At 48.4% G+C, this 15,528-nt stretch overlaps 1 protein-coding gene across 3 annotated transcripts; it reads right to left on the bottom strand.

Moving 5' to 3' along the window:
• Positions 1–583: 583 nt before the first annotated feature.
• On the bottom strand, positions 584–3,684 carry LOC136517767 (uncharacterized). 3 transcript variants are annotated; one of them, XR_010774338.1, is made up of 4 exons: positions 2,814–3,680; positions 2,658–2,717; positions 1,991–2,542; positions 591–1,399 (listed from the first exon to the last, which is right to left on the bottom strand). XR_010774338.1 is itself a non-coding variant. In XM_066511410.1 (3 exons), the coding sequence occupies exons 1-3, from the start codon at positions 3,396–3,398 to the stop codon at positions 2,534–2,536; spliced, it is 651 nt and encodes a 216-aa protein (XP_066367507.1). In that variant the 5' UTR covers positions 3,399–3,684; the 3' UTR covers positions 584–2,533. The 3 variants fall into 3 exon arrangements, 2 of the variants coding, with proteins under 2 accessions (XP_066367507.1, XP_066367506.1); XM_066511410.1 differs by having other exon boundaries at positions 584–2,539; positions 2,814–3,684; XM_066511409.1 differs by having other exon boundaries at positions 584–2,542.
• Positions 3,685–15,528: the final 11,844 nt, after the last annotated feature.

Here is a 15,528-nt window from a genome sequence, read left to right as displayed (position 1 = left end):
ATATTAATTTTAAAAGAGAAGTCAACGTCCACTTAGCAAACTCCAGGAGAGCCCAACAGCACAGCGCCATGCAGCACATGCACTAGGCATCGATACTGGCCAGACGCGTCACCATCTACTTTCCCAGTGGGAGAGAGCCGTCGAACGGCCCAGCCACTCTGGTAAAGCCGCATGACTCAGGCAGGAGGCCCTGCCTACTCCCCAGTTTCACCACGCAGGAGCACAACAAGCCTTGACTGCGCACACTCCATGACTATGATAACGTGGGCTTCTTTCAGATTTTTATTGGGCCATACTTTCTATAGGCTAAAGGATTGAAAATGCTGAGTACTAAATAAACTTTGGGCCAGATTTCAGGATAGTCCTGGGCCTACCTGGACTACCCTTTGGGTCCGCCATTGATTCTAGACCATGTTTTAAAGGCGGCTAGGCGTCCAGGCGAGTGCTTGGTACGCCTGGACGCCTAGACGACGCCTTTAAAACCATGATTATGGATTTTTCGCTAGTCAAAAATAGAAGACGAGAATGGCTCTCTAAAGTGCGCATGACATGTAGAAAAACTGTTGAAGAGTGAAAAGATATATAAAGCGATTTTTATGCAAATGACGCTCTAAATAATGATTTAGATAGTGAAATTTAGAAAGGTTCTCGGAGATGATCTCATGCTGGTGGGGCGCACAGCTTAAACAAAACATTGTCAAGATTCATGGGCCACTGAAGAAGATTAACAAAAGAAATGATAGCAACTTTTACCTGAAAATAACTTCTAAACCCAATCAGGCACTTCTGACATTTCCCATGCACAGAAGATGCACATACAGTGGAGCTGTGAATGGAAAGCTTGAACCTGAATTCAGCAAAAGGACCCTGCCCAGGGGAATTCTCAAAGAACACAGAAATACAGATTTGCATGTCACACTGCAACAGTAATTCAGCTTGCTACGACTACGAAGGGAAACCAGACCTCAATCAGGTGCCGTGTACAGTAACATGAAGCATTTTCAACCAAGTCAATTATGTGAACATACAGCATTATCAAGTGTACAAATGCAAAGATGATGTAACCAGATGAATAAATCGTAAAGAAGCTCGGCTACAATCTCAGGACCAACACACCAAAGCGTAACCTCAAGTAAAAACTGACAATGTCATCCAAATTCTCACCAAATAAAAAAAAAAGAGCTGATGAACCCAGGAGATAAGGATTTAGGAGATCCTACAACCACCAAGCAGCCTTTTCTCGCTAGAAATGCGCTCAAGTAAAAAGGATGTCCAAAGTTTCAATTATGTATTAAATGCATTTGGCAAAGAAAGTGTGTTTTTTCTCAAGCATTGCCGGGACTTCCTACTCATTGTGTAAAGGCCGTAATAGCTTCATAATGGCTACTGAACATGGTACCTTCACCATAAAGAAAAAAATAGATCAAACAACAATGATGTACAGGACAAGACAGCAGACAGTAAAATTAATAGAATTATAAGCAAAAATGGAATGCACCAACTTTCTTATATGACAGTAAAATGTGAACCATAAGTGATACTCCAAGTAAAAAGAATATCCAAAGTTCTAATTCTGTATTAAATGCATTTGGCAAAGAAAGTGTGCTCTTTTCTCAAGCAAGCATTGCAAGGCCGTAACAGCTTCATAAATGGCTATTGAACATGGTACCTTCACCATATATAGAGAGAAAAATAGATCAAACAACAATGATGTACGGGACAAGCCAGCAAATGGTAAAATTATTATCATTATAAGCAAGAATGGAATGCACCAACTTTCTAATATGTCCAAAATTGCAGCAAAGCGTGAACCATAAGTGATACTCCGAGACACAGAAAATATATTAATAACTCCAAACGAAGACATTTGTGCACATTACACTTGCAAAAATACAAGATGCATATAGGTTGCATGATAACTAGCCAGATTTCAGATATAAAGTAGAATTTTCACAGACCACATTCCTTATATACCACTAAAGTACTGTGCCATCTCTTTCAGGAGCGCAAGTAGAATGCATACTCTAGCAGAGTAGAATCAGAGCTGTCTCTCCTGTTGTCTGCAACTAAGCGACATGGTTTTCATCAGTAAATCCAGAAAGCAATCATCCAGGAGAAAATTTGAATGGGAGGGGGAAAAAACTCCCCACAGACATGCCATTTAATCAACAGCTCACTAGGAGAAATTTGAATTGGAGAAACAGGAACATTTCATAGATTAGAACCATATACATACCATGACAACTTCTCATCACCTAAGGATATTAGTACCAATCCTACCAGAACCATACCCCAAACCCAACATCAGACAAGGAAGCACAAACATGACCCAGCGGCCCCATCATAATTTATCATATAATAACAGGACTCCCTGTACAGAATTAGCACTGGAAATCTAACATTCCGCCTTCTAATCAGCAGGAACTAGAAGAACCATGGGATGGCGATGTTAGCCATCGCACCGAGAAAGGGAAAGCTGGAAACATCTGAAAAGCTCCTCCAATCTGCACCACCACCACCAGCACGGCGCCGATCACCTCTGCTGCAGGAGGACAAAGAAAGGCACATGAAGAAAAGAACCAACTTTGTGGGGGAAAGGGAAGGGAAAAGAAGTAGGAGAGCACCAACGGAGACAAAAAAAAAAAACGATTTCTTACCTCGTCGATCTTGTACGAGTCCAGATTCACGTCGGCGAGAGACAGCCCCGGGTACAGCATCTGCAATCAACCAATACCAGACAGGATTGAGCAACGGCGGTCGAAAATTCGCGCACCAGACCAGAACGTGCTAGAGGCGGTAGAAGAAATCCTTACGTCGAGCTGGCGCTGCACGGCGCGCGGGCGCTTCTTGGGCCGGCGCGGCGGGCGGGTGCCGCGGATAGCGGCGAAGTCCTCGGTGATCTCTTCTCTGGTGAGCGCGGCGGAGAAGGCCCTCTTCCTGGGCACGGCCGACGCCGCCGGCGGCGGCGACGCGAGAGGCGGCTGCTGCTGCGCCTGCCCTCCGGCAGCCGGCGCCTTCCCCGCTGCGTCCGATCTCGACGCGAGCGGCGCGACGGTGGCGGAGCGGCGGGTGCGGAGGTTCCAGGGGCGCGGGGGCTGCGAGGCGGACGCGGCGCCGGGGGAGGAGGCCTGCGGGTGCGGGTGCTGGTGCGGCTGCTTCTCCTTGTCCGGCGACGGCGTGTGCGGGTGCGGCGGCGGGGACGCCGGGCCGCCGCCGCCGTCCTTGGAGCAGCGGAGGAGGCGGTGCGCGCCCCAGCTGAGCGTCGGGAAGGCGAAGTCGTGGAGGCGGGTGCGATTGGCGGGAGCCGGCAACGGGGACAGGGACGCCGTGGCGGGGGAAGCGGGCTTGGCCGTGGCGTGGTGGTGGTGGTGGTCGGAGGCTCCGGCCATGAGGACCATGAGAGAGGAGAGGAGAGGAGGAAGGAAGGGGCGACGCGAGCGAGACAGGGAGGAAAAGGGGGTGAGGTTTTCAAAAAGGCAGAACGCGAGAGAGGAGACGCCGAGGCCGCGAGCGCCCCTGTTCTGTTGTGTTCACCGCGCCCGCCTGCTCCCACCACCGGCTCCGGGTCGGCGCGGAGCCTCGGTTCACCGATGGATGGACGGATGAAGCGGATGGAGATGGGCGGTGGGGCGGTTTCTGGTGCTCCGTCCCGCGGCTTGTCTGGTGGCGTGGCTGCGGGCGTGACCGCGACCGCGTCGCCTGCCCTGCCACGAATCAAATCGGCAGCGAGGGCACCGCCAGGCCGGTCTGTTTGGCGTTGGCCGCGGCGCCGGCAGTGCGGTCTGGGTTTCCTTCCTAGCTGCCCTTTTCCCTCCCGTGCCGCCTGCCGTGCTTCAGGGCCAGAGTCCAACCCTATGGCCTATTCTTTGAGTTTGTCGATCGATTCAGGCATTCAGCTTCGGTAATGCTCCACATCCGGACGGAGGGACGGACAGACGGGACCGCACAACGCCCGTCCGTGCTCCGCGCTCTGCGCCGCGCGCCCTAGCCACGCCTCCTGTCGCGCTGCGCTCCATTCACCGACGAGATGTAAGCGCCGCCGACCGCCTCCGCGCCACCGCGAGCCCCTGCTTGAAGTCGTGCCTCCTGTTGTACCTGCGCTCCATCCGCCGACGAGATGCCCCGCGCCAGACCCCCGTGAGCTCCATGCGCGTCACCGACCTCCACGCCGCCGTGAGCTCCATGCGCCGCCGCTGACCTCCGTGCCGCCGTGAGCCCCATGCGCCACCGCTGACCTCCATGCCATCGCGAGCTCCATGCGCCGCCACCGACCTTCGTGCCGACGTCGAGTTTCGCAACGACGAGCCTCCATTCGTCCAGGCAGCAAGGTGACATCGCGTCGAAAAGCGCATGTTGCAAGCGTATATTTCAAGTGTTTCAGATATTTTTAGAGGTATGTTGCAAGTGTTTTATATTGATGTGGCAAAAGTAGATCGGGATGTTGCACATGTTGCAATGGCTATACACGTATGTTTCAAGTGTATGTTCCAAATGTTTCATCTGTTTTCAGATGTATGTTGCAAACATTTCATTTAGATGTTGCATAGATCAGTAAGTGTTTCAATTGTTTTCATATTGTCGGTGTTTCGAGTTGCCACCGATAAGTAAATTTCTAATATTGCGCGTCTGACTCGGATGGTGTGCTTAGAGGACACGAGGTTTATACTGGTTCGGACAGAATGTCCCTACGTCTAGTTCGTTGCTGCTGCTCGTGTTACTAGTGTTGAAAGTTCGTAGTAGGGGGTTACAAACGGGCGAGAGAGGAACAGATCCCAAAGTCTCTGGTGAAAGGAGTAAACGGATGCTGAGAGAGCTTGGTTGCTACTCAGCCGTGTGTTCGGGGTTCGATGGGTTCGTGATGGTTCGATCGGATCTAGCCTGAATCGATGTGATGTGTTGCGATGCCCCTTATGGGACACCTTGCTTTCCCTTTTATAAGCCAAGGGAAAGCATGGGTTACAAGGGAGAAAAAAGAAGAACGAGAGAGAGAGAGCCGAAGGCCTTTAGGATCGCCGGGTCCTTCTTCTCATTCATGCGGATCCCATCAACCCTGTAGATGTCAACGGGGACGGCTTCGCGTCGCGGTCATGTCTGTCACTAGCGCCATGCACAGGTGCCATATGCTGGTCATGGCGCTCCACTCCGTCCTAGCAAACGTCGTGGTGAACTGACGCCCCTGTCAGTGTTCGTACGGGGGTTAGGCAAAACAACACCGGTACGCCCGACGCTATTCTTGATGTGAATCCTCCGGTGTGGCCCATCAAGGCCACGGGTTATATCAGGGGGTGTCGGTCTCTTTCCTAGTGTTAGAGCTTTGGCTCAGGCCCATACACTTGGACCTAGAGTGGTTGGCGACGGCACGGGTCTTCATCGGGCGAGGCGGAGTCCTCCCCCAGAGGTCGGGCGAGGCGAAGCGTAGACCTAAGGGTTGGGCGGGGCGGAGCCCACGGCCTCAGGGTCGGTCGAGGCAGAGTCCTTCCTCAGAGGTTGGGCGTGGCGAAGCGTAGGTCCAAGGGTCGGGCGAGGCGGAGCACAGGCCTAAGGGTCAGGCGAGGAGGAGCGCAGACTCAAGGGTCAGGCAAGGCGGAGCCCGTAGCCTCAGGGTTGTGCGAGGCGGAGTCCTTCCGCAGAGGCTGGGCGAGGCAAAGCGCAGACCCAAGGGTCGGTCAAGGCAGAGCATAGGCCCAAGGGTCAGGCGAGGCGGAGCGCAGGCCCAAGGGTCGGGCGAGGCGAAGCCCACGGCCTTAGGGTCGGGCAAGGCAGAGTCCTCCCCCGGAGGCCGGACAAGGAGAAGCGTAGACCTAAGGGTCGGGCGAGGCGGAGCGCAGGCCCAAGGATCGGACGAGGCGAAATGTAGACCCAAAGGTCGGGCGTGGCGGTGCCCTCTTCCAGAGGCCGGAAGAAGCGGAGCTTGCGCGTCGGGGGGGTCAGTTGGAGCTGTAGTCGCGCTCTTGACTGCTCGGATGAGTCAATATTGATGGTCATTAGCTTCTCCTCTTCGGGTACCCTAGTATTGGTCCCCGACAGTTGCCCCCAAGCCTTTAGAGGAGTAGAAAACTCCTTCGGAGATTTTTCCGAGTGGGAGGACTCTGATGGCCTTGGCCTTCTTTTGTCGCCCACGGCATGACCCGAGGACGGTGATTCCCTTTCATCGAGATCGGACCCCTCGGGGGTGTAGCCGTGAGGTTTGGTGGGTTGAAAAAGGTCCTTCCCTGATTTCAATCTTGTTGCGAGCCCAACTTTCCTCGAGCCCCCACATGTAGTGGGGGTCTAGTCGAGGGTCGACTCATCTTTGTGGAGTAATGCTTCCTACAAATGCAATAAACCCATAAGTCAGATAGCCTTGCATAACCTTGGAGTCTTTTCTTTCCTCGTGTCGGCTAAGTCTTGCTGAGTACAATTGAGTACTCAGGATTTTATTCCCTCTGTTGTAGGTGACAGGTGGATGCTAGCGCTGACCCTTGTGTATGGATTCCTCCTGGTGGACTCAGAGAGGATTTTCTTACACTACGATTGTAGTTTTTATTTATCACTCTCACCACATGTTTTTGTAAATAAAAGTTTTATAATCTGTTGTCATAGTTTATTTATCAATGCTTCATCATAACATGAATATATAATTATTTTTACTGTAATTCTGATCACATGTTTATATTCCTCTGTTACATTAAATTGTTTATAACTCTGATAATATGATTACATTCCGCTGTTATAATAATAACTATTATACTCTGATGTTGTAATAAAAGTGATGTAAGAAATGGTTAAGAATGATGTAAGCTTTATTCTCTCATTTGTGATCCTGATGGAAAAATATGGATTTTCGGGTTCTTCCCTAAGGAGTGCTCGACGGGACCACGTAATTTAGTGTCCTCCCTTGAGTGCTTAGTGTCTAATAGAAGACGAGCGCTCCTGGGAGGCATTAGATTAGGCGGTTCTGCCATAGGTGGTATCAGAGAGCAAATGAGGAAATAAGGCTTCGAAACCTTTTCTAAACTAAAATTTGGCAACAAATTCTTTTCAAAAGAATAGAACGTTTGTATGCGAAGTTATATAAGTAGCCCTATTACTATAGTTATGTATCCCGGATAGATGGCACTTTGCTGACTTAGGTAGGCTTAACCAAGTTTTCTGCAGGTACACTGACTCGAGCATAGTCCGATAGTACCGACTAGCTACAGGGAGAGAACGATGTGCCAAAAATCTAAGAACAGTTGCCCTATATGTTGCAACAGTGAAAGGACATATAGGACGTACATTCATTCATATCCTATTTATGCATTGAAGCGCTCATATTACTTGCAGATACGACATCCATAGGTGTCACGCGTGTCGTATTGTGCCCGACTGACTCGTTCCTGTTCTAGAGTTAGGTCTGCACTACGTCTTCGTGCTCCACGTTCACCCATGGTTCACACCTATCGTGACCCATGTTTTCCCCATACTCTTTTCTACGCTCTTGTTGGACACCTGCCCTACAATCGTACCACTCAGTAATGGCCTCGGACCTCGCTCGCATTGAACACGCGAAAAATTTGGTTGATTCATTCGTAGTGACCCCACGCAGGAACCCCGGTGGACCGTGTTAGAACGCTCCGTCGTTATAAGTAGATACTGGCTTAGCCATTGGTACCACCACTCGACACACTTTACCTCGCCTAGCTTTTCTTTTGAGCAAGCTTTTCGCTTAGCCTTCGTTACCACCATCGCCAGAAATGGTAGGAGCCTAGGTTAGTAGTTACTGCCTAAACGTTGAGGGTTTTCCCAGAATCCTGCATGCCACCCTATAAAAGCTCAGAGTCAAAGATCGTCCCGAGTATGAGGGCCGTGAGTATGAGGAGCATGGCACCGAGCGGTGTGAGGTTACCGTCTACATCAGGAAGAGTGAAGAGTTCCCCGACCTCACGGAAGCCTGGAGTGTGACCGCAACTAGGTTTAGCTTCAGCAACACCTACCAGGTTGTGGCCCGCAAAGCCTTGTGGTACCTTTGTCAGATCTATGAAGAGCCCATTGCCCATACCCCCATGAGGTTCTTCCCACCCTTGGACAAGAATCGGTGGGCATGGAAGGCTCGCATGGAGGCGGTGCAAGGGCATGAGGCGCAAGAAGATAGTCCTACCGTGGTGCACTTGACCATATACCTGCTTGCTCTGGATGATTAGTATGACCGGCAAGCCTTGGAATTGAGGATCTGCCTTCGGTGGGCAGAGGAAGCCGAGATCTTCACCCGGATGCTCTAGGTGTAGCTCACCGAAGCACATGCCAGTGCTGCAGCTGTGAAGAGTCGGGAGACTGCCATGTCGGGAGCTCTGAAGGAGGCTGAAGATTGGCATGTCCATCAGCTACGAGAGGCCTATCTTGATACTAGGGCCAAGCGGAGGACGTTAGCTGCTAAATGGCAGGATGCCTCGATCTTGGAAGGGATCCCTATCCACCCGCCAGAAAGAAGGAGAATCGGTGTTGCAGTGCCGCCAGCACCTCTACCCTCGAAAGTGTCAGAAGTCGAGCCCTTGGTTCCTCTCACTCAGCCATTGCCACGAGAAGATGTAGATCCATAGCCAGGGCGGTGGAAGAATCCACCGAGCCCAGAAATGAAGATGCGTAGTCCAGAGTAGCTTGGTTGCCTTGGGAAGCTGTACCTGTAGTAGTAGTGCTTTTCGTCGCTGTCCTCGGGTATTGTACTCTTGCTGTTGTTGGTCCATAGATGAGATCATCCGTGGTAGGGAAGGTGAATGCCGTGTCATGAATGGGAGCCTGAATGCCTGTACGTTATACCCATATAAGACCGTTCAGAATATGCATTTTTTTATTTCACTGTGTTTATTGCGTTCATCTACCTTAAGTTTCTTAGACGTGCTTAAAGTTTTCAAGGGCGATATTAAGCGGGTCATAAGAGAAGTTGCCATTCAGATACTAGCAGATCAGTCGTAATTGGATAACATAGGACATTGTATCGACTAATTGTGGATATCCCAGTAGAACACTTGAATCTCTTTAAAATAAATCCACCATTGGATTTGAATTCCTTGTCCCTTGTTGTAAAGGGAACCCTTGTTGTTTGAATCTTTCCTTGCAATACTCCCCTTATTCTATGGTCTATGACCCCACCGCCTTCATGGCGTGTAAGTTGGTAATAGTTGCCTCATTAATAGCTTATGGTGCCACGATGAAACCGAGGGCTCTCTATGGAATAGCTGCCACATGGTGATGTTGCTCGGCATGCGCTGGTACCAAGGTTGTTGACCAAGTACCTTTACAAAGTTACACCGCCGTACCGCTTTTGTTACAAATAATTTCCTTGGAAATGTTCAGGTGTTCAAACGGGAAATCCACAACGGGTTGATGAAATAGTGTTCTCTCTAAGTAAACAAAAAGGAGGTGGTTTTGGAGGAAGAAAGTATGACATGGTTGAAAGGTCCTTGTGTGGTTTTAGTAATTGAGTGACAACCTAGGTGGACTAATTGTGTTTATGTGAGATACACAGGTGATTAGTCCACATGTACATATGTGTGAGTAACATATGCCATGAAGGTGAAAATGGCTTTGAGATGTTGCAAAGCTCACACATGTGATGATAAAGGAGCTCATTGCACATGAGACATGACATTGAGTCATGTGATCAAAGGTGGAGAAGATCAAGACAAGACTTGGCTTGATGGACCGGTTGCAAGCGTGAAGGGCAAGTCAAAGGCTTTGGAGCGATGGACCGCGTGGCGGTGAAGCTTGAGCAAGACTTGGCGTCGATGGATGAAGGCAACGGTGAAAAGCAAGTGAAGTCAAGATCGATGAACCAATATGATCACGTGATGATATGAAGTGGATCATATCATTGTTGATCGTGTTGGTGCATGTGTTGCATCAACATTGGAGGAGATGGAATGGAATGCGCAAGGCAAAGGTATAACCTAGGGCATTTCATTTCACCGGTCATAGGTGTGTAGAGAAGTTTATGACTGGGTTTAAGATAGATGGCCGTACTATCAAGAGGGGCAAACTTGTTTGCATATCGGTCATCTAAGTGTCACTCGAGTGATCTAACTTTGCATCATCGCTAGGATTGAGTGGCTTAGCAAGTTGAGTGGCTAATCCTTTGAAAAATGATTGTGAAAAGCTAACACACATACACATGGTGGTGTACACTTGGTGGTGTTGGCACATTTACAAAGGAGATAAAGTTAGAGTTGATGTGGATCAACTCGGTGGAGAAACGGAGATGAGAAAGGTCCCACAGAGTGGACTGGACTCTGGTCACGTAGTGACCAGACGCTGAGGCTTAGCGTCCGGTCAGTGGTGGCAGTCAGCGTGTAGCATCGATCAGTCGACCGGACGCTGGCTCTAAAAGTGACCGGACGCTAGAGGCAGTGTCCGGTCCTGTTGTCGGACAAAGCAGTGTCACTGGAGAGTGACCGGACGTTGGGGCTGTGTCCGATCACGTCCGACCGGACGCGTCCGGTCGGGGTCGGTACCTTACTTTAAACGACCGGACGTTGAGGGTTTAGCGTCCGGTCAGTTGAAGCTGCTGTGTCTGGTCAAAAGATGACCATTGAGATCGGAAGAATGCCGTTGAACGTAGGTGACATGTGGCTGCCATCGGACGACCGGACGCTGAGGTCCAGCGTCCGGTCAACACGATCGGAGCGTCCGGTGGGCCCAATTTTTGCCTAGTGAAGGGGTAACGGCTAGTTTAGCCCTTGGGGCTATAAATAGAAGTGGCCTTTGGCCATGGCTGGTGCTGAGCACCTTAAGGCACTTTGTGTCCATGCTTGAGAGTGCTTAGGAGCCCTCCATCTCACACATACTTGATAGTGATCATCCAATTGAGTGAGTGAACGATTCTAGTGCGATTGCATCATGAGGTTGCATCGAGTGGCACTAGGTGATCGAGTTGCAAGCCGGTGGTGCTTGTTACTCTTGGAGGTTGCCACCTCCTAGATGGCTTGGTGGTGGTCTCCGTGGAAGCCTATAAGAAGCTTGTGCGGCGCTCCGGAGAAGAGCTTGTGAGGGGCATTGTGCTCGCCCCGTGGGAGCCGCGAAGAGCAACTTTAGTAAAGCGTGTCATTGAGCTACCCTCACTTCTGGGGTAGGTTCTTGTGGCGCCTGACGTGCGGGCTTGGCGGGTGATGCCAATTAGCCACCGAACCACCAAGTGAGCGGTCGACACAACGGGGACTAGCGTGTTGGCAAACACGTGAACCTCGGGAGAAAAATCACTGTGTCAACCTTGTTCTTCCTGTTGGTTTGCATCTTCGTTACACAAGCTTGTATTTACTTTCATATACATTGTGCTTGTGTAGCTGCTCTTGTAATTAGTTAGCTTGTGTAGCTCACTAGTTATCTTCTTGCTTGTGTAGCATAGAAGTAGCTCCCTTGCGTGGCTAATTTGGTTTGTGTAACCTTGTTAGTCATATTGCTTAGTTTGTGTAGCTAAGTAATTGCGCTCTCTAATTTAGCATTGGTTGCCTTATTATTAAGCATTGCTAGTGAGCTTAGGTGGCTTTGTGCTTTAGCTTACTAGCATGTGTAGGAGCTCCCTTGTCGCTTAAAGTACTATTAGCATAGGTTTGTGTGACCTTGCTTCTAGAATTGGTTAGGAGAGCTCTAGCTAGCTTGGCACCTTTGTTGCTTAATTAGTATCGTTGAAAGGTGCTAGTGAATATAGATAGAGGGATGTAGTCTTGGCTAGACCGATAGTTATAATTCCGCACTTGTTTCGGTTAGCGGATACGATTAAGTTTTAGAAAAGACTATTCACCCCCCCTCTAGTCGCCATCTCGAACCTTTCAATGGTCTCATTCTACATGAAAGATGGACGTGGTCGAGTAAAGGAAAGAAAAAGAAGAGTAGTAAGGAAAGCTAGCAGTGGATAGTCGAGAGTAATTGAAAAGTCTGAGTGGATATTATGTCCCAAGCCCTGTGTTTAGTTGACCGCGCTTCGCATGCTGGGTTATTTCGTTGTGTGCCCTGCGAACGTTGTCTGTATCGGGCCTTTAGCACCTTGTTTTCGCGTGGCTGCGGCATCATGCCGCACTCGCCGTCCTTGTGCACTGTGCGCTTTTCCTTTTCCCTAGCACCCGGTCGGCTCTTGACCCCCACGCCTCATCCCCATACCGAACCCCTCTTCCCCCTCCCTTCTTTCTTCTTTTGTGAACATGGTCGCCCGCACGCCTCCCTCGTCGAGCGCACCTCTTATCTCCTCTCCTTTATTTCCCATCCGCTCACGTGTGGAGGGAGCGCACCATGGCCATGTTTATCTCCATAGCATGAACCATCTGTGTATCCCATCCATGCCGCCTCCACTTCTTGTGTGTTGCGCCCCACCTCCATTCGCCGCTATAAGATACCCTTGGTCCTTGCTCTTCTTCTTCATCTCCATTCCCCTCGCATTCAGAGCAGAGCTACGAAATCTAGTCGACATTGTGAAGCTAGGTTCGACTGTCTGAGGTGATGGTGTAATCTAAGGAGAAGAAAGGATCTGGTTCATTGAAGAAGTCCAAGTTCTCTTGGTAGTTGGCCTTAGGGTTCCCGATGTTTGACTTCTTAGTTGGCTATTTCTGGATCTGTTGGACCTACGTCATGTTTTGGATACTCATTATCTTGTTGTTTCTCCATTGCCCTCGTCTATCCCGACTTCTAGATTAAGTCTTGGTTGTATCAGTTGCTCTTGACCATGTATCCCTAGATCTCCATGTGGTTTAGTATTCGAAGTCGTGTAATCTTTTGTGTAATCACTGACCTATGAAATGTAATCGCGTTTCCCCTTCTGGTTCTTGCCTCGAATCTCAGGACGAGATTCTTTTTAAGGGGGGGTTGGTTGTAACACCTCTGGTGTTACGAGCTTGTTTAGCACCGCGATTTAGGTCTAAGAAAATTTTGGAAACGATTTTCTCGGATTGTAAAAATTTAAAAACCAGCTTTTCACGTCAATGGTAAAAATTAGAACGTATATTTTAAAGCGTTGTTTGTGGCGAATTGTTTTGCACAAAAGGATTACATAACACTTTAATATTTTATTCCATGGCTTGGTACAAGTATGAGCTATCACGTGCGATGTTTATTGGTGGAAGTCAATAGGATTTAGCTCTTTTAGAGTTGTCGACAATGTATCGCTGTCACCTCCGTGTCACGTCATCTCACGCGCGGGCAGGTAGCCAGTAGAGTCACACGGTGCCCATGCGTTCTATTGCAGCGTGTTCCTTCACGTACGTATCCTGGCATATGTTATTGAGAAAGAGCCGTGCCGCTACTGCTTCGCTCACAGGCTGCGCACAGGGGTGCCATTGCCGTGCCATAGCGCATGAAACATGTGTCGTCTTTGCTGCTGCCACGCTGCTCTTGCATTAATGAAAGTGGCACATGTGCTTACAAAGAATGGTTAGTTAATGAACCAATGCGGCTATTAATAAAAATCGAATATAAGGACGCACGCTTAGTAATGCTTCCTACAAATACAATAAACCCATAAGCTAGATAGCCTTGCATAACCATGGAGTCTTTTCTTTCCTCCTATCGGGTAAGTCTTGCTGAGTACAATTGAGTACTCAGGGTTTTATTCCCCTTATTGCATGTGACAGGTGGATGCTAGCGCTGACCCTTGTGTGTGGATTCCTCCTGGTGGGCTTAGAGAGGATTTCCTTACACTGCGATCATAGTTTTTATTTATAACTTTGACCACATGTTTTTGTAAATAAAAGTTTTATAATATGTTGTCATAGTTTATTTATCAATGCTTCATCATACCATGAATAGATAATTATTTCCGTTGTAGTTCTGATCACATGTTTATATTCCGTTGTTACATTAACTAATTCATAACTCTAATAATATGATTACATTCCGCTGTTATAATAATAACTATTATACTCTGATGTTGTAATAAAAGTGATGTAAGAAATGGTTAAGAATGATGTAAGCTTTATTCTCTCATTTGTGATCCTAATGGAAAAATATGGATTTTTAGGTTCTCCCCTAGGGTGTGCCCGACGGGACCGCGTAATTTAGTGTCCTCCCTTGAGTACTTAGTGTCTAATGGAAGACGAGCGCTCCTAGGAGGCATTAAATTAGGTGGTTCTGCCACATGAAACCAATTGTCCACATCCAGAGGCTCAATAGTCTGTGTGAACATGGGTGGGTGCGTCTTCAAGAAATCCTGGTAAGAACCGGGTCCCTCGGGACCGTGGTACCACCGTCGTTCCCACCATTATCTCCGTGGCTTGTGCTAACAGCTCCATGGCACAGGCTGACTTGCGATGAGTAGCCAACATCTCCGCCATCATCTCCACATGAGTCATCGGAGGCAGCGGTGGTGGAGGAGAAGGAGCCACAAGTGGGGCCTCATGTCTCTCCCCATTGTTGTTGCCAAAGCCCTCACCACGACCGTTATCACCCGGGTCCGCCCAGCGCTAGTACTCCCATGACCAGACTTCAGGTTCATCTATAAACAGATAGGAACCAACCATTAGGGACAACCCTCTAGATTAGGAACAAGAGATTAGAGAAATGATAAGATGTTTATTAAAGCATTCTTTTAGTTATTCTATCAATTCACTAATCCAAATTATACGTGTAGGGGAGAGTTTAGTTTAGACCAGATTCTGTTTTCATGATGCATGCATCGGCCTACTCGTGAACTCAAGCCGGAATATAGCGGCATTCGCAAAATTTTTAGCACATCGCACACTCACTTTCCGCTTTGCTAAATGATCCTTATGCAGCGTAAGTTGGTGTACCTTTAGAAAACTGATTAGATAAAACTAGTACTGCTATCCTAGATAGACCATATTGCTAGGGCTTATACTTATTTACATAATTTTATCGCATCCTATTTTTTGCAAAACTTTTGTTGGTCAATTTTTAGGTTTTGAAAAGAGTTACGAAACTCGTAAGTCATTATTGCCTCTAGGACCACCTGTTGCAGAACCACAAAAAATAACACACCTTCAGAGGCACTCATCTTCCACCAGACACTAAGCACCCCAAAAGCAAGCTATATCGGGCGGATTCTGTCGAGCACACCCTAAGGGAGAACTCGAATAATCCATATTTTTCCTCTAGGATCCAATAATGAGAACGAGTTTATAGTACTTAGTCCATTTCATACAACCAGGGTTCTTAGAAATACATTTTTACAATACCATGTTTAGAGTGCGGAATTTAAACAATGAAATTACAATAAACGTCTATCAATAATATACAAGAATCCGTCTATGCCCACTAGAAGAATCCTTCACACAACAGCTACTCCTCAAGCTGCACCTGCAACAAGGGTAAATAAACCCTAAGTACACAATGTACTCACAAGACTTACCCGACTAGTGGGAATAATTTCCAGACTCCAAAGGATATGATAAGCTTTATGGTTTGCTGGGTTTCCTTTTTGCGGAAAGCAATACTAGTAGTGAATCCTTATGTATGTTTCTTATTAGCAGTCATGATTAGTTCATTATCTAACCATTCTAGGTAAGCACTAGTTCTACCTTCAAGCAAGAGTTGAGCAATCAAATCCATTTCACCATCTTTCATCTTCCAGTT

Source organism: Miscanthus floridulus, chromosome 17 (genome assembly GCF_019320115.1).
Source record: "Miscanthus floridulus cultivar M001 chromosome 17, ASM1932011v1, whole genome shotgun sequence".
Classification (NCBI taxonomy): Eukaryota; Viridiplantae; Streptophyta; class Magnoliopsida; order Poales; family Poaceae; genus Miscanthus; species Miscanthus floridulus.
The sequence above is the reverse complement of the archived record's forward strand: the minus strand, read 5'-3'. Positions and strand labels throughout refer to the sequence as shown.

Bases quoted from the DNA above. Each gene is read 5' to 3' on its own strand.
- LOC136517767 (XM_066511409.1), bottom strand. From the start codon at position 3,398: ATGGTCCTCATGGCCGGAGCCTCCGACCACCACCACCACCACGCCACG. The intron at 2,718-2,813 runs GTAAGGATTTCT...GGTTGATTGCAG, and splicing joins CCGTGCAGCGCCAGCTCGAC to ATGCTGTACCCGGGGCTGTC.